Raw genomic sequence first — 19,792 nt, 5'->3', positions numbered from 1 at the left:
GAGAGGGGAGAGAAGGGAGACCAGAGGTAAGTAAAAAGCAGGATTCAGGTGACAGATGAAGGGCAGACCTCGCCTGCAGGGAGGCGAGCTCTTCATAACAGGAGACCAGCAGTGACAGGCGCGATGATGTCACTGCTGAGGTCACAGTGAGGAGGTCAGCAAAATGTAGGGTAATTTGTAGGTTTTCTTACTATGTGAGTTGGCCTTTTGTCAAACCAGTTTTAGACCAAACATTTACATTCCTGGGTTAAAAAATATATTAGTTTTGTATTCTGTTTGTTTATTCTGAATAATTTTACAAGATCATTATCAAGATCTTCTTGGTGATGAATACTGCTTTTCAGTTTCATATCTCTACCTGTCAGCCTGGTTTGCCCTTACAGGGCTTCGACTGTGTTTTTGCATTTGAGAAAAACGAATAAATAAAAACGTCTCACGCTCAGGTGGGCTGAGTCAGAAGGAGGAGGTTGGGGCGGAGAGAGGCTGTACAAAACGTTGTCTTTGCAATTAAAAGACAGATTTCACAGTGAACTCACTACTTTAGTAATTTGTCTGCTGGTTTAGTGGTTCTCGACCAAAGGGTCACCCGATCAATCAAGAAGGTCATGAGATGATTAATGGAGTTAAAACCCGATAACATTTTGTTGTAAACATTTTGAATAATTATATCTACTTCATCCTACACAGTTTAAAGGAGAAGGGGCTAAATGAACATTAATTGAGGCACCGCACCAACTGCTGGGAATCATGCAAAGCTACTGTAGTCACAGAATAACAAATTTGGAGCTGGAAATGCACAGCGTGGGTCCAGTTCAATCAAACTGTGAGAAATTTAGAGTGACAGTTACTCTTGGAAGTCGTCACATCAAGTAAATGTTTTTTGGAATTTCACAGTCTTAAAGTAAAGATTCATTTCTTAATTATGAAGTAATGATGAGAGATGATTGATTATCTATCCAAACACTGAAGTGATGAAGAGTACTTCTTCCTCCTCTTAGGCTATTCCCGTAACTCAAACAGCGTGTCTCCTCGCGGCTACGTGCCGAGCTCCACGCCTCAGCAGTCCAACTACAACACCATCACGTCCACCATGAACGGATACGGGGCGGGGATGACCAACCTGGGCGTACCTGGATCCCCCAGCTTCCTCAACGGCTCCACCGCCAACTCCGCTTACGCAAGTGAGTAATGCGCTTACATATCGCATTAACGAAACCAAACCTCATCCATCCGGGAGGCAGTCAGCAGGAGGGATCATTTACAACTGTGGCTAAAATCAGACGTATTTATGCTCCAAAACACACAGCGCTGTTCCTGATGCTCCAAATACCGATTAAAAAAGAAATCTGTGCTTCCTGCTTAAATCTGCATTTGATGCCATGTTACCAAAACCTGCATTAAAGCTATGGACGCTGCTCGTTTATGTTGATGCTCTGCTGCTGGCTGATGTTTGAATTGAACTTGACGGTGGAGTGGCAGTTGAGTCATTAAAACGATTAAGTCCATGTAATGAAGTGATGGGAGTTGAAGCTGTATTGGTCCATGTAGTTGCATGTGAAGGTAGTGGCTTAAGGAGATGTTGGAAGTGTTGGGTGAAGCAATAATGGAGGCTTAAGTATCCAAGTAGCATGAAGAACCAGAAGGAAAAGTTTGAAAACTTTACAGTAAGCACAGGAATTAGAATAACTGAAGTCATTCTCAGCCAAGTAGGGGTTTAGGGTCGGCATATTTAAGTATTTTAAGGGACTCAGGAGCCCGTTAACCACTGAAAGCACCTATGATTATTATGGACTAGCCTGGGAAAATGTTCTCAGCAAGGCCGATGTTTTAATTTTATAAAATTGGATCTGAACCAGAATTTCTTCCCTCACCTTTAGCCCACGTCTCCACCCACTGGTCTGGTTTGCTTTTATCTTGCTGAGAGAGAGAAGAAAAACAACAGCACTAAAAACGTTCCTTCATCTTGTCTTATGCCTCGGTGGAGGCATCATATTTTAATGAAATCCAGAGTAATTATGAGCAGTGATTTGGCTAACAGCTTTAAAATGTTAGTAAAAGGCCAAAGGATCCGTATCAAGCGTGAACGTGACCAAGATACCAAGAGCTGTTGAGTGTTGGTACCTAGCTTGACACCACATTACCCAGTGTACTGGGCTTCGTAGTACTGATGATATACTCTGTATATGGATTCGCGATGCTGAAAATAAAACGACTTGATGGCAGATTGATGATGGCGTTGTGCACAGAGCAATACGAGCAAACAAAAGTGAAGCGTTTCCCGCTGCAGGAGACGAGTCGATGCTTCTGAGTCGGCCGTGTTGTTCGTCAAACTTTACACTCGGCGCTGATTAACATGCCTGGAGTCGGAGCAGCAGCGTAGAAGGCGCAGGTGTGTTTTGGAGACTAAACTCGCCCGCGGGGAGCGCTCCATTGTTTTGGCTTCTGTATCAAAGAGCTCAGCAAGTCTCAGCGAGACTCGTTTAGAAGGTAGTGAGCTCAAAATGCGTCTCCTTGCCAGGTGATGTTGTCGTCCCTGGCGACTAAACAAAAGGTGGGCTCACATCTCGCCTGGCTGAGCTACAGTTTCCCGCCGCCGAGGGTCTGAGTGTTTGTGTGTGCGTGTGTGTGGACTTAACACTGCCACGCATTGTTCACCTCCTCCTTCCCTCCTCTGACTGTCCCCCTGTCCATACTCCTCCTCACCCATCCCCTCCACCTCCTCCACTAACCCCACTAACACCCTCACCGCATCCTTCATGCATTCATGCATTCACGCTTTGGGCCGAATCCATTAATATCAGCTGGAGAAAAAGGAACGGAAAAACAACAAGAAGGAGCCAAGGAGGAGGAAATGTGAGGAGAAAGAAGCAGCGATCCAGGACAGACTGATGCTTGTTGGCATGAAGTGATAAATCACATTTACATTCCCCCGCTTCATTTTACAGTTCCATGTTCAAATGCTGTCCTTGAATCATTACAGACACACTGTGGTCCATAAACTCTGTGGAAGCTCTTAAAGGAACAGCTCAACATTTGGACAGATGCGCTCAAAACTCTGCGTTTCAGAGACGGAAATTAATCCGCTGATGATTATGTATTCAGCACTGAGCTGGAGCCATCTGCTGTTTGTAACTTCAGGGTCGTGTCTGAGATTTTACTGGAAATTTCAGTATTTCACGGTGACCTTTGGGGTAGCAACACATCCACTGTTAAGATACATTTCAGAGTCTCGACTGCAGAGATGGCGGCTGATTTCAAACCTGCAGTGGAGAGTCCAGATGTGGTCAGCTTAGCATTAAGTTAAACGTCACATTACGTCATGCTTGTTTGACAGAGTGCACTTTTAGTCGTCCGACCACATTAACGTCACGTCCTCACGATTTTCCCAGAAAGCTTCTCAACTCTAAAGTCACATCTTCAGTTTAAAGACTACTTTAGAGATTCAGAGGAACGAAATACTCAAATGAGTAAATCAGGAGGAGGTGACTTTAAAGAGCCGGAGATGAGCAAAATATTAAAAATGTAATAAAAATTAAAAGGAGAAAGCACCTTAGCAGCAAATACATGTGACAAGTCTCCTGAAGAAGTCGTGACTGAAGGCTTCAGGAGTTTACTCGTACTTTGGCTCTGTTTGGTTTAAACGCCGGGTCTGCTCAGGTTGCTTCCGGAAAACTTCCAAAGAACAGATGTCAAGCTCAAGTCATCACTGATGGACAGCTCCGGCTCTGCACTGACCACCGATAGATGATGATCAATAAGAGCGTCTCTGAAAATGTTGAACTGTTCCTTTAATCGGGAGTCAGCTGTAGAAGCAGCAGGAAAATTCAAAGCTGTTCGCCTAAAGACACACGAAGAGTAAATGAGTGGGTGATTTATTAAAAAGGAAAAAAGTCAATTTACCGCACGATGTTAGACACCTGCCTTCTCACACACACACACACACACACACACACACACACACACCTGTGCAGCGTGCGCGGATGAAGCTGCTGCTGCTGCTCTCAGGTTGGTTTATTCCAAACAAGTCCTTCAAGTTATGGATCAACTTTGCCAGATGTGCAGCTGTTTGTGCTCGGAGCATGTTTGTTCCTGCAGACCTCGGCCCGATCTGAGGCAGGGACCCATTCTTCCTCCTCCTCACCCTCCTCTTCATCATCCTCCTCCTCCTCCCTGCATGATTCGCCTCATCTCCGTCCGATCGCTCACCTCCTGTCTGTCTGCCTGCTCGTTACCGTCACGTCCTCCTTCTGTAGGATCCCCTCCCCACACCTTCCTACTCCTCCTTCCCTTGTCTTCCTCACCTCCTCCTCCTCTTCGTCTACTCCCATAGGCCCTTATTCATTCTCTCCTGTCCATATGGTTTCTGCAGTCAAACAGAAGAGCGCCTTCGCCCCTGTCGTGCGGCCACAGACCTCCCCGCCCCCCACCTGCACCACCACCAATGGCAGCAACCTCCAGGGTGAGCATCCCACCCCCCCGTCCCGCCTGTCAGCACCCCCGCCCCCTGCTGTCCTCCTGCTCGTGTCCCATCAGGACACGCAGGTGGATGTCCACGCGGCGCCGCTGTATGAGAAGGACTCTTTCTGTGTTGCGTGTTGATTCCTGCTTTCACACACTTGGAGGTCAAAGTTGATCCATAACTTCTGGCATTTTGGGGAATTTGGAGCTTAAACTTGAGCATTTTTCTTTTATAGTTAATACCGCTGCAAATTTCACCCTGCAAAGTATTTCCCCCCATAACCGCGTCCTATTCTTTAGCTTTTATTTGGCTCAGTGAAGTCCAAGAATCCGTCGTAGATCTGTCTTTATTTCAACATCATCTCTCAGCTTTATCCAAATACTTTTACAACGCAGGCATTTAACTGATTTTATTTAACCTTTCAGCGCTTCACAGAAAGACTTTAACAGCAAATGCATATTTTGTGCGAGTGTGTTAAATGAACCCTAATTATTCCAGAGATCTGTTTACACGAGACGTATCTTAAATCTTTTCGATGTGCCTCTCAGGAAGGCGTTTTTATTTAAAACTGGAGGTTTTTCCACTCTTCATGAAAAAACATATTTTAGGTCTTGTAATATCCACAGTTATAATCACCAAGACGTTTTAAATATTTCTGAGTGGGCAGCTTGAACAGTAAAAAACTTTCATGATAAAACATTGTTATGTTAAAGTACAGTAAAGTAGAATTTTAGAAAAACTGAGGCTGCATCCGCATGTACTCAGCTAAAAAAGGACTTTTTGAATTTGCCTCACAGCATCAACAGCGTGCACCTTTATCTCCTGTTTTGATATCAAACTGTGCGCCATGTTTGTGGGTTTTTGATTGGCTAACATTTCTTCACAGTTAGGCAGAAGTGGCAAACGTAAAGATAGTCTGTACTTAAGTAGAAAAAAAGATACTAGTGTTAAAAAGTACTCCAGTAAAAGTTGAAGTACTGATTCAAGTTCTGTACTCCAGTAAAAGTAAAAAAGTAGCGGCTCTGAAATGTACTCAGAGTAAAAAGTAGCTTTTTGGAGGACGTTTCTATATTTGTGGAAAGCTAATTGAACCTTGTGCTGTTTTAACATAATAATAAAATAATGTCAGTAGATGGGAGTACAGACTTTATTTCATTCAAACATTTTAATTCTCACGAGTATTCTCAGCTTGAATCACATCAGCAGAACATGAAGAGAAAAATAAGGAAACCAAACATAGCTCTGTGTCCTGTTGCTACATTGTAGAGGGCGACAGTCAGGGGTTAAAGTGGATTCAGCAGGTGGAGCAACCCTAAAACTGTCTGTAATGGCTCAGTGTGGGGGAAAGATTCATAACTCACAATAATTTCTATTCAGAGCTTGAGTCGATTTTCTGATTTAAATCCATCACAGTACAATAAACTAACCTGTTTATCCTGCACTAACCTGCAGAGGATTTTCATGCAGCCTTTAAATAACAGTCTCCCTCAGTTTGTTTTGCATGTCTCACAATATGAAACAACATAATATCACATGTACAGACCCAATATGTGATTTAAAAATGTGAGGACTTACTTGTGAGCTTTAAATGAGCAGTCCTTTCTTTAAATCTAAGCTCTCGCCTTCCTCTCCTGTTTGCCTTTTTTATCTTTCTCCATCTCTGAGTGAAGTTAGCTCTCAAAACAGGGAGAAACAGTTTTGCTTCTATCGTCTGTTTTTATGCAACATCTCCTGGTGATTAATAAACGAACAGGAGTGACTCTCATGTGTTTCTGTTTAGGCTCAAATTGGTTTGATGTTGGGAAGGCCGCAGTGACGTTAAATAAAAACGCTCAAAAGCTTGTTTTGAAAATGTGAGGAAGAAAGCACAGGTATCTGTTTATAAATGTAGGGAGTAAAAGAAAAAAAAAACAGGTAAAATACAGATAGATGAAAATTCTACTTAAGTACATTAACGAAGTATTTGTACTTTGTTACTTCCCACCTCTGCAGTTGGGCAGCTCTTTGCATTTTCACGACAGATGGAGACATTTTTCCAATCAAACTGAAAAATCCAGTGTATGCGTGGACGTAGCCTGAAATGCTCAGCGAGCATCACGAAACATGAGATCTGACTCATTCTGTGTTGTTTCAGCCATGGCAGGTCTCATCGTGCCCCCCATGTGAGGAGGACTCTCAGCCAGGTACCGTCAGACTCCCCACAACCCTCCCCCAGCCTGAAACGCCACAACAACGTCCTTCCCATCATCCTTTAGACCGACCCGTCTGACCCAGAGTCCGAACTCGAAGAACTTCAACAATTCAGTCACCATCAGCCGAGGACGTCGCTTCTTCCTGCAGCCGTTGCAGACACCACCGGCAGGCGTTTACGAACCCGGAACAGGAAACGTCTGCAGTGGCTGCGGGCGGAGGCAGCGCTCGCTCAGCGTGAACTGTGGGTGGATGAAAGGTGTCTGCAGTACTGCATGTTGTGCTGTGATATTAAACAGGTTACTTTGACTTGAGAAGTCTGTGGAGGCTGAACAGATCTCAGATCAGTTCGAACCACTGTGAGACAGGAAGTAGGCGTGTCCACTGGGAGCATCTGTTCTAAGCTAATCATCATATCGTGAAAAAAAAAATCAGCCGAGTGGATGGTGACATCTTCAAATACCTCGCTTTGTTCAAATTGAAAATGCTGGTGATTACTGTAAAAAAAGAATAAATAAAAATCACCAAATCTCTGTTAATTTTTAGCTAAAAAATCCTTGTAATGTTATCCAGGCAGCTCAGTTTGACCCCCTCCCCGAAAAGCTTACTTTTCTTCTGATTGGCTGTCTTTTGGAAGCCTACAGAGGGGCAGCACCAAGTGCTTTTTAGCTAATCTAAACAAATTAGCGGGTAATTTGCCAGTAAATAGTAACCCTACCTCATCTAAAACTTTGGTCAACACAATATAAAAATATTTTTAAAATATAAAGAAAAGCAGAAAAGAGCTTCTCTGTTTTCAGCTGCAGATCTGATTGGTTCTCACTAGAACAAAAGCTCTCGGTGGACACTGACCCTGAGTCGGACTGAGTCCGGAAATCAGGAAGTAATCATTTTTCAAACTTGGAAGAACCGTCAGACGGTTTTCAATCAGAAACCCCCAACAAGCCCCTCCCCCAGGACCAGAGTCCTTAAAGCCCCCGATGAATCTCACGTCTCAGCGCGTTTTACTTTCTGTACCATAGCTTTTAACAATGTTTGTGTCTCATAATCTAAAAAGGAGGAAAGTGCAGTAATTTTGTAAGCTAAGGAAAGAATGAAGCATCCTGCCGAAGAGAGACGAGCAAATGTTCCACTAACATTTGTCCGTAACACGTCGAGGCAGCCCAGCGTTTTCAGCTTTTCTTTTTCTTTTCTTTTGGATGTCTCATTTTGAAATCCAGTACAATAGTTCTGTTTTGCAGGTGTGTCGAGTGGTAGATTTTAACCAGAAAAAGCTTGCAGCAGTTTTAATCACATTTAGGTACCAGATTTTCTTGTTATTCTTCTGATTGTGCTTATTTTATATGTATTTATAAAGTATGTTTTGGGGAGTTCTTTTGTGATTTAGGCCTGAATGATAGTCTCAAATATATATGTAAACACATTTGATGTCTTAATACCTTTTAGATATTGTAAAAAGAGTGAACAAGTGGGAAGAATTAACCCTTTTGTAAAACAAAACAAAAAAAAAAACTCACGACACGGTCACCCTGTTTTTGAAAGCAGGACGTAAAACGACGCTTTCATCACTTTTGTATAAAAACGCTTTTCCGATATTTAACTTTTTGTAAACAGCATCGTTTGTTTCCCCTGGTTCTTCTCGTCTTTTGTGTATTATTGTGAAATGTATAATCATGGTTATTTCTTAATGCACTATTTTTTTTTTGTTGGGGCACTTAATAAGAGCAATGTATCTTAGCAAAAAAGAAAAAAGCTAAAAGTGGGAAAAAAAAAGAAAAAAGATGAAAGCTAGAGCGATATGCACCAATATGTTTTTTTTTCTCCTGCCATCCTGAAATGGCAAAAATCCTCGTCATGTGAAATTTTTATATCTCAGAGACTTATAATGTCATAATATCCCAGCACTCGTTTTTTGAGGGGGGCGGTTTGGTGTTTAGAAGTCAGCATTTTATCCATCTGAATATTCGACCTGACCCTCGTCTTTGTGTTGGATTTTTTTTGCTGATATTGACTGTACGGTTTCAAAACACGGCGAAGAGTTTCAAACCAAGTTTTTTAGGGTCACCGATCTCAAGGAAACGTCCATCGATGTTGGTGTTGTTGCCGATGGTGCTGTTCTCGTCGTTGCACACAATCTGGATCATTTACTTATGCAACTGCTCTCCTGTACTGAAATGCAAGCTCATCGCCCGCGCTGCTGTGGCAAAAGTTCAAAAAAATGTAAAGAACCAAGACTTGAGTTTGATGCCTTACGACCGACCACGCTTAAAAACAAAGTCTTTCTTTTTTCCGACAAAGTTTTGGTTCCACAGCAATTATCAAAGGTTACTTTTGTTTGCTTTCTTGATTTGATGTCTTTGTCCCTCAGGTTTCCCCCTGAAATATACAAAAGATGCTCAACTGTAGGAGCTAACCGTCAGATACTGATGGCTGAGAAGTGTTAAAACTGCCAAATTACAAAGTGTAGAAGTTTATTCCTTCACCAAAGAGAAGAAAAACTGGAGACTGGAGTCGTTTTGTGATTTAACATCTGTTAACTACAAGAAATTACCCCAATAGAAAAGTAGAACTACGAGATCTTTGTGTCAAATGTGATCAAAACACTGAAAAAAGTGAAATTGCTGAAAAAATTCTTACTTTTTGGAGAATATGGACATGAAATATCACGTTTGTGTTTACAGCAAATATGACTTTGAAGTTAATTCATTCGCATAAACATGCAAGTTTTGGATGGGGGCTTTGAAAATGTGGCCCCCATTTTTAGATTATTATTTGTTTAGTAAAATGTATTAAAATACAACTAAAGTGTAAAGGAAATACCAAAGAACGTAAACTTCTATCGAGGAAAAGGCTTATGTCAAATACATACTTAAATCTGGAAAGGTGTCACTTTGTGTACGTGAACACAACATGTTAGATATAACTGTCTTCGTGTCAGTGAACAAAGGAGAAAAATAAGGTTCTTCAGCATGAATCAGTAGATTCAATCTGGGGAATATTTCAGAGAGATCCAGGAGACTGTGAGATGAATAATTTGGCATAAAGATCTGGAATCTTTGGATTGTGATAAATGAAAAATTTCAAATTTCCGACATTTTTTCCCCGAATACAAAACACTGACAGTGTGACTTTTCTTCCATGATCATGTGACTAGAAGGAGCATAAATTTGATATCTATCGGCTTGTATTACGATTATAAAATTAGCATTACAAATTTACACCAAAAACAAAGTTGAAAAAAATAAAATCAGTTTCATATTGTTTAAATACTGCATCTTATTTTACAGAGACACGATTTGTCTTTACATTTAACACGTTCTCGGAATAAAGTAACAAAAACTGTAAAGCTCTCCAGTTTTTCCTTTTCGGTGTGTTTGCGTAGTTTAAGGATGGTAGAAGAAACATTTTTTTTCAAACTGCTTGAACCTACCTGAACCTTCAGACTTACACAAGTTTTATTTGTATTTCTATGAATGTTGAAAGCAGAGTTGATGCAGGAATCTGAAGTCCAAATGATTAAACATCTGACTTTATGCAAATCCAGCAGTTTCTGCACAGTGTCACCCGGATGCTGTCACGTTAGCTTTTTGCTGGTATCTGTTCAGCGTCTTTGGGAAAGACCCTTTATCAGTGATACTAATGAAGCCCAGCCTGCAGAGCCAACCTCCCTGATCAGTCCCCTCCAACAGCTCGCAGCTTTTCTTTCTCTTTTTGTCAGTCGCAGCGAGCTCGCTTCCCACCGTCTGGGTTTTAAACTGAAAAATAGACTTTTTTATGTTTTACTTCAATGTGAAAGAGGGCAGAGGCACTGCATTTTTGTGAAATATTAAATATATCATCAAAGTATATCAAAGCACAATGTTTAATTAGTTGTCTTTAGGATACAAACCGGGGTGTCACCCCCAGGTTTTTTCTTTTTCTGTCTCTGGCCATGCTGTAAATAAATGCATGTCTTCTGTTTTTTGGTTTGTTTGGTTTTTTTCTCTGTGATCCAGTGCTTTTTGTACAGAAACAATCTAATAAAGATTACATTTGGCTCGAAGCTCTCAAACTTACGCTGATATTCAAATAAGAAAGGGGGGGGGGGGACCTAATTATGGAGGCAGCACACACAAGTACCAGTAAAGAGTTAATGTTTACACACTTCACGAAGAACCTGGATCTGCTCTCAAAATGATTTAATCAAAATTAAAAGTTTTCAAATTGCAAATGAAACCGTTCAAGACAGAGAAAGCAGACGTGTTAATTCACACCAGATAGATTTAGAAACAGGAGTTGTTTTTGATTAAAAAACAAACAAATGTATATACTTTTATTATAAATAATTATGAAAAATCTATATTAGAAATATAAAAACTTTCATTTCTTCTTATTAAAACTTTTAAGACAGCACATATTCTGGAGTCCAGCAGCACTGCTTTGCAAGTTGGACTTTTTTACAGCAACATCATTTAAAACAGGTAAGACAAATTTAAGAAAAATCTAAAGATTTGGAATAGTCACATTTGTTATTTAATGAGAAATTATCTGCGTCTATCTCACACACACATGCACATACTGGGGTGTCTGCATCCAGTAAGGGTCCTGGGCTAGACCAAGCAGACATGAGTGAGAGAGATCAACAAGGTCAGGTGTTGAGGAACCAGGCACTGATTTGAAGTGGGCTACTTCTTGGCATGTTAATTTTAATTGCCCCTTTTATGTTCATTGCCCCTTGGGGATAAATAAAATCTTTCTGATTCTGAGTAACCCAAGTAGAGGGGGAGGGGGGGGGGGGAACCAAGTTTAATGTATTAGTTAAATCTTAAATAAGATAGACCTTTTTTTTTTAAGTAAGTCTTTTGATGTCTGAATCTACAGTTTAAAAAAAATTTGACATAGTGTATTAACGCAATTGATCTAAAATCTGACACAAAACATGAAATCTGAGTAAAAGAAAAGTAACGACCACAAACATGTTTAACAATCCGTTTTCATAGCTGGAAATGCAAATATAAATTGTCAATTTTAAAAAACCTATGCAAAAGTTTTGCAAACAACAAAGTTATATGCAGCTATTTACCTAAAAATGCAGTCAAGGCTTTTTTTGTTTTTTATAACCATTTCAAACTATTTACAGACCAATCAGGAGTTCTGCATCAAATAAGGTGCCACACAAATTATTTGTGTCACTCAAAGACAGCTTCTACCGTCAGTGTGTTGAAAAATAGTAACCGCACCGCATTTTCTTGTTAGAAACTTTAACAGTGTGCTGAAGTACCCTCAGAAGAGCCACAGACAGTGATCTGCTGGACAGCATACCACAGGGAGTTCGTAGGAACAGCTAAGATACTGTGCAGAACCCTCAAGCTCGCTGTCCACTTAAAGCTTTTCAAGATATATATTGTACATACACGATGACATTAGTGCATTAAAGAACGATAGAAGAGAGAGGACAGAAAGTCATGCCCAAGCAGATTTTATCTCTGATTAAAACTCAGGTAAGTAACTCAGGTAGATATTGACAGGAAAAAAATCTCCAGAGCAGCTATATCCACTGAAATCAGCTTGGAAAAAAAGAAAAATACACACGCACATCACCAAAAGTTTTCTTCCAGCAGGAATACTCTCCAAACGGCCTCCAAAGACTTTGGTTAATGATGAAACTGTCGGCGGGAAATGATGAACACGGAGCTCTGATTGACGTTTTGAGTTGAACTGATGCGAATCAATCACCGCAGCTCGGAGCCAAAGCAGTCAGAGAAAGAACCGTGCAGCAGGTAAAAACATCAGCCTGGATAAAAAGAGAAATACGACCGAGGATGAAGTGAAGGTTTGTATGGACGGCATGATTCAGGAGGTTTCTGTCGACAGTCAGGAGTCCTTCTGGAAATGCGTCCTCAGAGATTTACTCGGGCCCTGAAGCTACAGGTCCAGTCCTAAAATTAATTATGCAGTTTTTATTGTGCTTTCATCTGTTTCCACGAAAAGCTGCAGGAGTTTGATGCTTCAGCATCAAAGATAAAACCCAACCTAACCAAGTGGTTTCATACACAGAATAAAAGTACACATAGCCAGTCGTTCCCAAATGATGTGCGGTAGGTCATTTGGGTTTTGTCCCGACCGTAAAAACCACAGGACAAAAGAAGTAAATCATGATTCCTACATGCAAGAGAACCCTGTGCACTGTGGCTTGGCTTTTACAGAGGCAGATTCTACACTCTAGAAAAATTCTACACATCTTTTTGAACAGTTGACACATCAAAGGTCCTGATGGAGCGTCATAACAACAATATTAAAAGTTCAATGTAGTTTTAGGCCAATCCCAATGACTATTCTGATTGCAAAAACAAGTCTGATTATAGAAGGAAAGTTTCCTGCTGCTCACTTGATGCAGAACCTCAGGAATAAACATTGTTGATGAATTTATAGCCTAATTCCCTAGTTTAAAATGTTAGTGAAGACAACATGACATTCCTTTTGTAAATTGTGGTCCAATTAGACTGAAAGGGGACATGCAGAGTATTTTTTAACTAACTTGTGATTTAACTGACTTGTGCTCGCTAATAAGCGAGCAGTCCTCCTCAGTTTCTGTCACCCCATTACATCTGATTTCAAAAAACCAAGATGGTGAGTTTCCCAAAGTTATTTTGTCTTCAGGAACAATCTTTGTCTTCTCGACCACCAATCTTTTCTCCAGAAAGCATTTGGCTTGTCCATGTAGGCCACTGCAAATTTCAACTGAGCTTTGAGGGTGTTGATTTTGTCGCAGTGCCTTCTTTCTTGGTTGGAACCTCTTAGTCCATGGCAATGCCAGACTGGCTTCACTGTGGACAGTGACACTGGTGTTGATGGTAGGCTTGAGCTCTAGTGGTTCCTGGGTTGTTCCTGGACTTCCTAACCAATTTCCTTTCATCTGAAGGTAACAGTTTAGGACTTCTTCGAGGCCGAGTGGTGACATATTCAAATAAGGTGTACTTACATATCATTGCTTAAACTGCTGAATCTGCAGTTATTTAGAAATGACTCCATGAAGCTTCTACCTCCCAAAAGTCCCAAAGTGCTGACCTCAACCCTATTAAACCAAACATGGGCTGAACCAACCATTTTAAATGAACTCTACCAATACTGCCAAGAAGAGTGGGTCAAATTAAATTTAAATCTGTATGTGTACATTTTAACCTTTCTGAATTAGAGAAAATCAAAAATAAATCCAAACTTGTGCACCCAACTGTTTTAAATACACCGTACAATCGTTCCACCTTAAAAAAATACAGGTCAAAGAAATCATTACTACTATCATGAACATGCCAAAGCAACACGTGGCAATGCTGGACGATCAGAAGCCTACAAATATAAAACACAGTCTGATGTCTTATTATCCAAACGTAAAGGCAGCAAGTTTCTAAAAATCTAAAAGGAGTTTTTTTTAAAAAAAGCTAATTTTTAAGTTAATCTAAAACAGCGTTTGAAAAAGTTGTGCTTTTCAAAAGATCCATATGACCCAAAATGAGGGACTGAGACTGTAACCTGAGCAGTAAATGTTCACAGAGGCTAACACAGCTGTTTTCCCATATACTTCTATAGTGCTGAAGTCTTTTTACAGCCACAGGTATCACAGTCTGGTGCCTGCAGATAAAAATGTAGTGTTTCTGGATCTTTATCAAATGTTACGTATTCCTCACATCATACTGCTCCTCCTCAACATATCTTTGCACCCTTTCTTTCTCTGTATGATGGTAATCTCTGTCACTGTTACTTTTTCTGTGGCATGAATTAATAAACCCATTCTCAGGGAGTAAACGTCCCAACCATAAACGTTACTAAGAAAATCAAATCAAATTCAAAAAGTCAGCTGAGTCCACGGACCCACTAACAATAGATGATAACACACCAGAAACGACAGCCTCTCGGCCTCTCTGTCTGTCGCTTGGCGGTCAAAGGAAACCCAAAAAAGAAATGTTCCTCACAGAGCGATTGGTGATTTTAACGTTTGAAGGCTGGCGGTGGGTTTATCAGGCCCACATTCCCAAACAGGACATCTGCTTTCCTTCATGGGGGACGAGAACAGTCCTATATCAGAGCAGTGCAGGGGGTGGTGGAAGCCTGCTGAGGCTCTGTTACAGGGACTATTAACTTTATCTCCGGCGTCAGCATTGATGAGAGCTTAATACACAGAGCTCATTGGTGAAAACTGGTGCCCGAGGCACCCCAAGAAAAACCCTGACCTCCCTGAGTCCGCACATCGCTGGCCAAACACCAAGCAACAGCTGCCAGATTTGAATGCCAAGCTGTAAGAGCTTTGGACACATTTTGATGGATATGTTGATCGGAAACGCTCAGTCAGGACTTCTGAACACATTCACTGAGAAAATTAAGTTTACTTCCACTACAGAAAGAACAGATGAAGGCAGAACAAAGCTGTGGCATTAAACCCAAAATCCTTCATATGTTTTTTTTTGTCTGACTTGGCCAGTTATCCGTCTAGATCATTTGGGTGTGAGTTTCCCAGTTTTGGATGTTTCTGTTAAATATAATGTAATTAAATCGCACTCATCTTATTGTGCTCAGAGAACAGAAAATACACTGAAAAATGCAACAGCATGTTTGCAATTTCTCTGTCCACAAATTTTGGACCCACTTACTCAAAAGCATTCGTCAACTCACAAAACATTGGCCCGCAGACATCTAAAATGTGTCTGTATTAACACAAAGTTAATATCTGAATATGTGCCACTGGATTCTTTTTGTGGGATTATTTGGTTTAAGGGATTTTTTTTTCTTTTGATTAGCTATCTGTTAGCTATGTTGTGTAAAAAGAAAAAAAGATCATATTATTCATTCAGTAGCTTTAAGTAACATCATCAGCAAACATTAACTAATCATCACCGTATTCGGGCTAGTCAAGTTACAATGACATAACTATCTAAATTAAATGTCAGTATAAATGCTAGTTAGCTAGCTTACTAAGCTAGCTTACCTATTGTGATCCTTGATAACTAATATGTACTTAGCTAGCTGTACCTGCTACAAAACATATATTTGACATTAGTATCATTGCTTCAGTATGTACACTGATACTCAGGTATGCAGTAGTACTCAGCTGGATAAAATACGTGACGTACAGACGAGCAGTTAGCTAGCATTGGCCAAAATGGAGATGAGACATACACGCAGTTTGAGCAATAGTTCACATTAACGGCCACAGGTGTCATTAATAACAGCTGTTTTTTTAAGTCACTGCTGCTTCAGATTTACTTGTGCTTTATTAAACTTTTTCTGGCATGCATCACTTTAAAAGCCAAAAACAGTCCAACACCCTCCACCCGAATCTTTTATCACTCATCTCAGTTAAACTTCACTTAAAGGTCAGTGCAATAGCGTTTACTGAGGCTTGTTAATTTTCCCCGAAGAGGAAAAGAATATTTTTATCCCGCCCACAGTTTGAGCACTGCTGGTATAAAGGCTGATGCACTGATCAGAGTCTGCTGCCGGACACAGAGGTTCACCCAGAGTCCTTCACAGCTCCGAGCTGCTGATGTTTTGACTTCATAAATAGCTGAAATACTTTTCAATTAGTCAAGGAGGAGGAGGAGGTGCAGGTGTGTTTGGTTTGGGCGAGCCGTGGAGTTAAGTGACATTATGTCACTGCTGCTCTCCGTACATCTGCTCTCCTAAACGCTAAAGAATTAGACCATTTCCTGCGACGTGGTGATGTCATGTTGAGGTCCAGGTTTTCCTCATGTTATTGTAATGCAGCGGTCAGGACTGACAGGACGGCTGTAAGTCATCTCACACAGGAAGAGCCCCAGGCCCCGGCCTTGGTGATGACACCAGAACCCTCGCCAACTGGGCTCAAACCTGGAGGACGAGGTGAGTAAATCACCCATCCAAAGGTTTGCGCTCGCCAGTTAGGTTTCTGGGAATCAGACCCGAAAACCTGACAGAGGTCCATCAAAACCATGTGTTGTTCATTGAACACTCGGTCACTGCTGCAGCGGTCTGATCAGGTTGAGTCAGGTGATTTAAACATCTCTGACTGTGTGTCAGCTCCCAGCCTCGCTTCAGCAGCAGCAAGCTTATTATTTCTGGAGAATTAATCAGCGAATGTTGCAGTTTTCTTTCACAGTTTATAATAAAAATGTTTTTACACCGGCTGATCATCACATCTGCTGCAAACACACACAGACATACACTCTGTGACAGGTGTTACTGGATCATTCTCAGTGTACGTCAGGTCCAAACTGTTGCTTTCACAGCTTAAGTGAATCTGTCAATCAAAAAATAAATGCTTCGTAGCCGGCTTCAGAGACATTTCATGGTGGACATTATGAAGGTGGAGGGTGGAAAATTTTCCTCATACTGTTTTTTTTGTTGGTGGAGATTTAATTCACCGTTGCACACGGGACAGCAGCAGTTAACAAGACTGTCTGGCTTGTTAAGTCCGACTTCATTAACCATTTCTGAGTCCGAACGCTCCATCAGTTACCAAAACCAAACAAACTCTGAGGCACCAGTGAGAGTTAAAATAGTCTGAATTCTTTCTGCTCCAATAAAATGATCAGTGTGGCTGCTATCCCAGCTGTTACAATGAAGTCCAGGCACCTATGAAAAAGAACTTATGAGGTTTAGCCAAGTTAGAAATTAGAGTTAGAGACGTTAGGTTAGTTGACAGGGACGAAGGTCATAGTGTTCTCAGTAAAAGTGTTGAGGATCCCCAACGGGCAGAGACAAACAACATCATACAGAGGAAGAAAAAGGACCAAAACTTCAGCCAAGAGAATGTCTGAGAAGATCCATCCACAGCACGAGGATAGTCAGCATAGTTGTTGCTGTGCCGTCGGGATTTATCGCTATGAATAGATTCTGATCCTCACACAGAAATCTTACTTGGCCCTATAGTGACCGGGCCAAATGATTACAATCATTACAACTCTTTATTGTAATTACGTGAATAATTACAATAAAGAGTTGAAACAGCCCCGGGAGATGCTCGGACCAAAACACAATCATTACATGAGCACTTATCACACCACGTAGCCGTCAACAAACTTCTATCAGATTTAGCTGAAGCGGCACTTTACTTATATCCATCACTACTCTTTGTTACCAGCAGTCCCATTAAAAGCTAAAAAAACGATCAATAACAAGTACAGTGGAACCCCGGCTTACAAAGACCCCATTTAATGAAAAATTCAAGTTACGAAGGCACTTAACGGCAATATTTCTGCCTGTGGTACGGCAAAAGGCCCGAGTAACGAAATAGATAAGATAGAAAATTTAAAAAGAAATTAAATTAAATTCCATAATGTTATGTACATGTACACGTACGTATGTATGCATGCATATGTATGCTTTCTTCAACCTCCGCCACCTCCTCCTCCACCAAGAACTTCGTCTTCAGCCAGCATCGCCTCACTCAAAAGGCGATGGAAAAAGGTGCTTCAACTTGTGAAAATTTTGACTTACGAAAGACCCTCTGGAACAAATTTATTTCGTAAGTTGGGGTTCTACTGTTTCTTTAATAAAGAAGCAAAAACCATCACCAAAATGTTCCCTCTACTCTTTTTACATTTAAAATCAGCCCGTTGGTGTCTGTCATTTAGAAGCAGACAGCAGTGACTATATTTGGATGACTGGTTGACGGACTCACTGCTGGCGCCTCTGGTGGACGTTAGAGGAACCGCAGCTTTGGTGCTTCAGTGTTGGCTTCATTTTCATCCCTGGGAGTCGATAATTGTTCAGCTCACAGAGACTCACTGTGGAACAGCGCTCCCTGCTAAAATGAACCCTTCCTGTATTTGTACTGATCAGTCACCTGCACTGTAACCACGAAGCGTGTCACTATGACCCAGAACCACCCAGACGAATAAATCCACCTCATTTACCTCCATCAAGCCGGCCCCCAGCTTCTGCATTTATTCTGCACGAAGCCAGCCTAATAAATGCAGAGGCAAGCGTGGACCACTTCCCCTTCAAACCATCAGGTCCTTTAACAGTTCCCAGGTATGTGCAGGAATATAGAAAAAGCCCTGAACTTCTGCTTTCGTTTCCTCCTCCTCCCGTTCGGAGCTCAGCGAGATGTTTTCAGAGGGCAGGCTTTTAAAAGTGCACAACACCTCTTTGAGAGGACAAAACGGCGAAGCACTAGAGTACACTTTACACCTGCTTCCCTTCTTCATCTGTCTTCATTTTTCTGGAGAAGGCAGGATGTTTGGCTTGGCTGCAACCTGCTCCATGACTTAATCCCTGGGTGCTATTGTTAAATATTTGAAGCAAAAAAATAATGAAAACCAAATGCGGCGGCCGGACCCCGGTTCAGGTTTCAGGGCCTGCGCTTTAACAACGTTATGTTTCCAGCATGTCGAGGCCAAATAACTCACTTATGTTTCCCTTGTAATATTACGCCAAACATGAGATCTTTACTTTGTCAAATCTGGTAAGTATCAAACCAACTGTATCAATAGGAAAACAGTTTTAATAAGCATTCCCAGGCGAGGGCTGAGGAACACCTCTCACCTGGAAGCTATTAGAGCCGACAGGAAATGGAGGCAGAGATCGAGTGCTTCCCAATAATGTGTGTCCCCCCGGAGAGAGGAAATATGTAGATTCATCATAAAACATATCTGAGAGCTTGGACTGAAACAGAGGAGAGAAAATCAGCACAGACAGCTGGGCACCTCCAGCCCTCCAAGATAATATCGCACAAACATCTGTGGATGCAGCGTGCAGATAGCGTTTCATCGCTCATGTCCTACCATCTCTCCTGACAGTCAAACTGTAAACACCTTCTCCAGATGGACGGATGGATTTATGGAAGCTCGTTCCCGCCAAGAATGGGAAAAAAGTAAAATGTGGAAAATTAGCCAAGAGTGAAAAATAGTCCTGATAAAGCAAGTGAAACTTTTAGCCAACATACTCCATTTAACATCTATTTCTTTTTTATTGTTTACTTTTATTTTACCTTACAATATAAAGCGCCTTTTAAATGAAATTCAATTTCGTTCCCTTGAAATGATAAGAAAACAACAGTAAGTAAAGCTATACAGGGGCCATGAGCTCTGATTTACTAAGTGGAGTTTAAAACACAATCTCAGAATTTAATTAGACGAGAGTAAACTGTTACAGTGTTACAGTGTTGCCGTTGTAATTAGGGATGGGTAC

General features: G+C 41.2%; 1 protein-coding gene across 3 annotated transcripts in view; it reads left to right on the top strand.

The window, feature by feature from the left end:
• LOC102196931 (transcription factor COE3) overlaps positions 1 to 10,588 on the top strand; it is a 139,708-nt gene extending 129,120 nt beyond the window's left edge. For 2 of the 3 annotated variants that reach the window (XM_013912039.1, XM_005737731.2), the window contains exons 14-16: positions 999 to 1,181; positions 4,370 to 4,459; positions 6,594 to 10,588. In XM_013912039.1, coding sequence (XP_013767493.1) covers positions 999 to 1,181; positions 4,370 to 4,459; positions 6,594 to 6,625 — 305 coding nt within the window. In that variant the 3' untranslated portion in view covers positions 6,626 to 10,588. The remainder of the gene's footprint in view (positions 1 to 998; positions 1,182 to 4,369; positions 4,460 to 6,593) is intronic. The other variant, XM_005737733.2, reaches the window with a different exon arrangement.
• The last annotated feature ends 9,204 nt before the right edge of the window (positions 10,589 to 19,792 follow it).

Source organism: Pundamilia nyererei, unplaced genomic scaffold, assembly GCF_000239375.1.
Source record: "Pundamilia nyererei isolate P.nyererei 1_Seehausen unplaced genomic scaffold, PunNye1.0 scaffold00079, whole genome shotgun sequence".
Taxonomy (NCBI): domain Eukaryota; kingdom Metazoa; phylum Chordata; class Actinopteri; order Cichliformes; family Cichlidae; genus Pundamilia; species Pundamilia nyererei.
The sequence above is the reverse complement of the archived record's forward strand: the minus strand, read 5'-3'. Positions and strand labels throughout refer to the sequence as shown.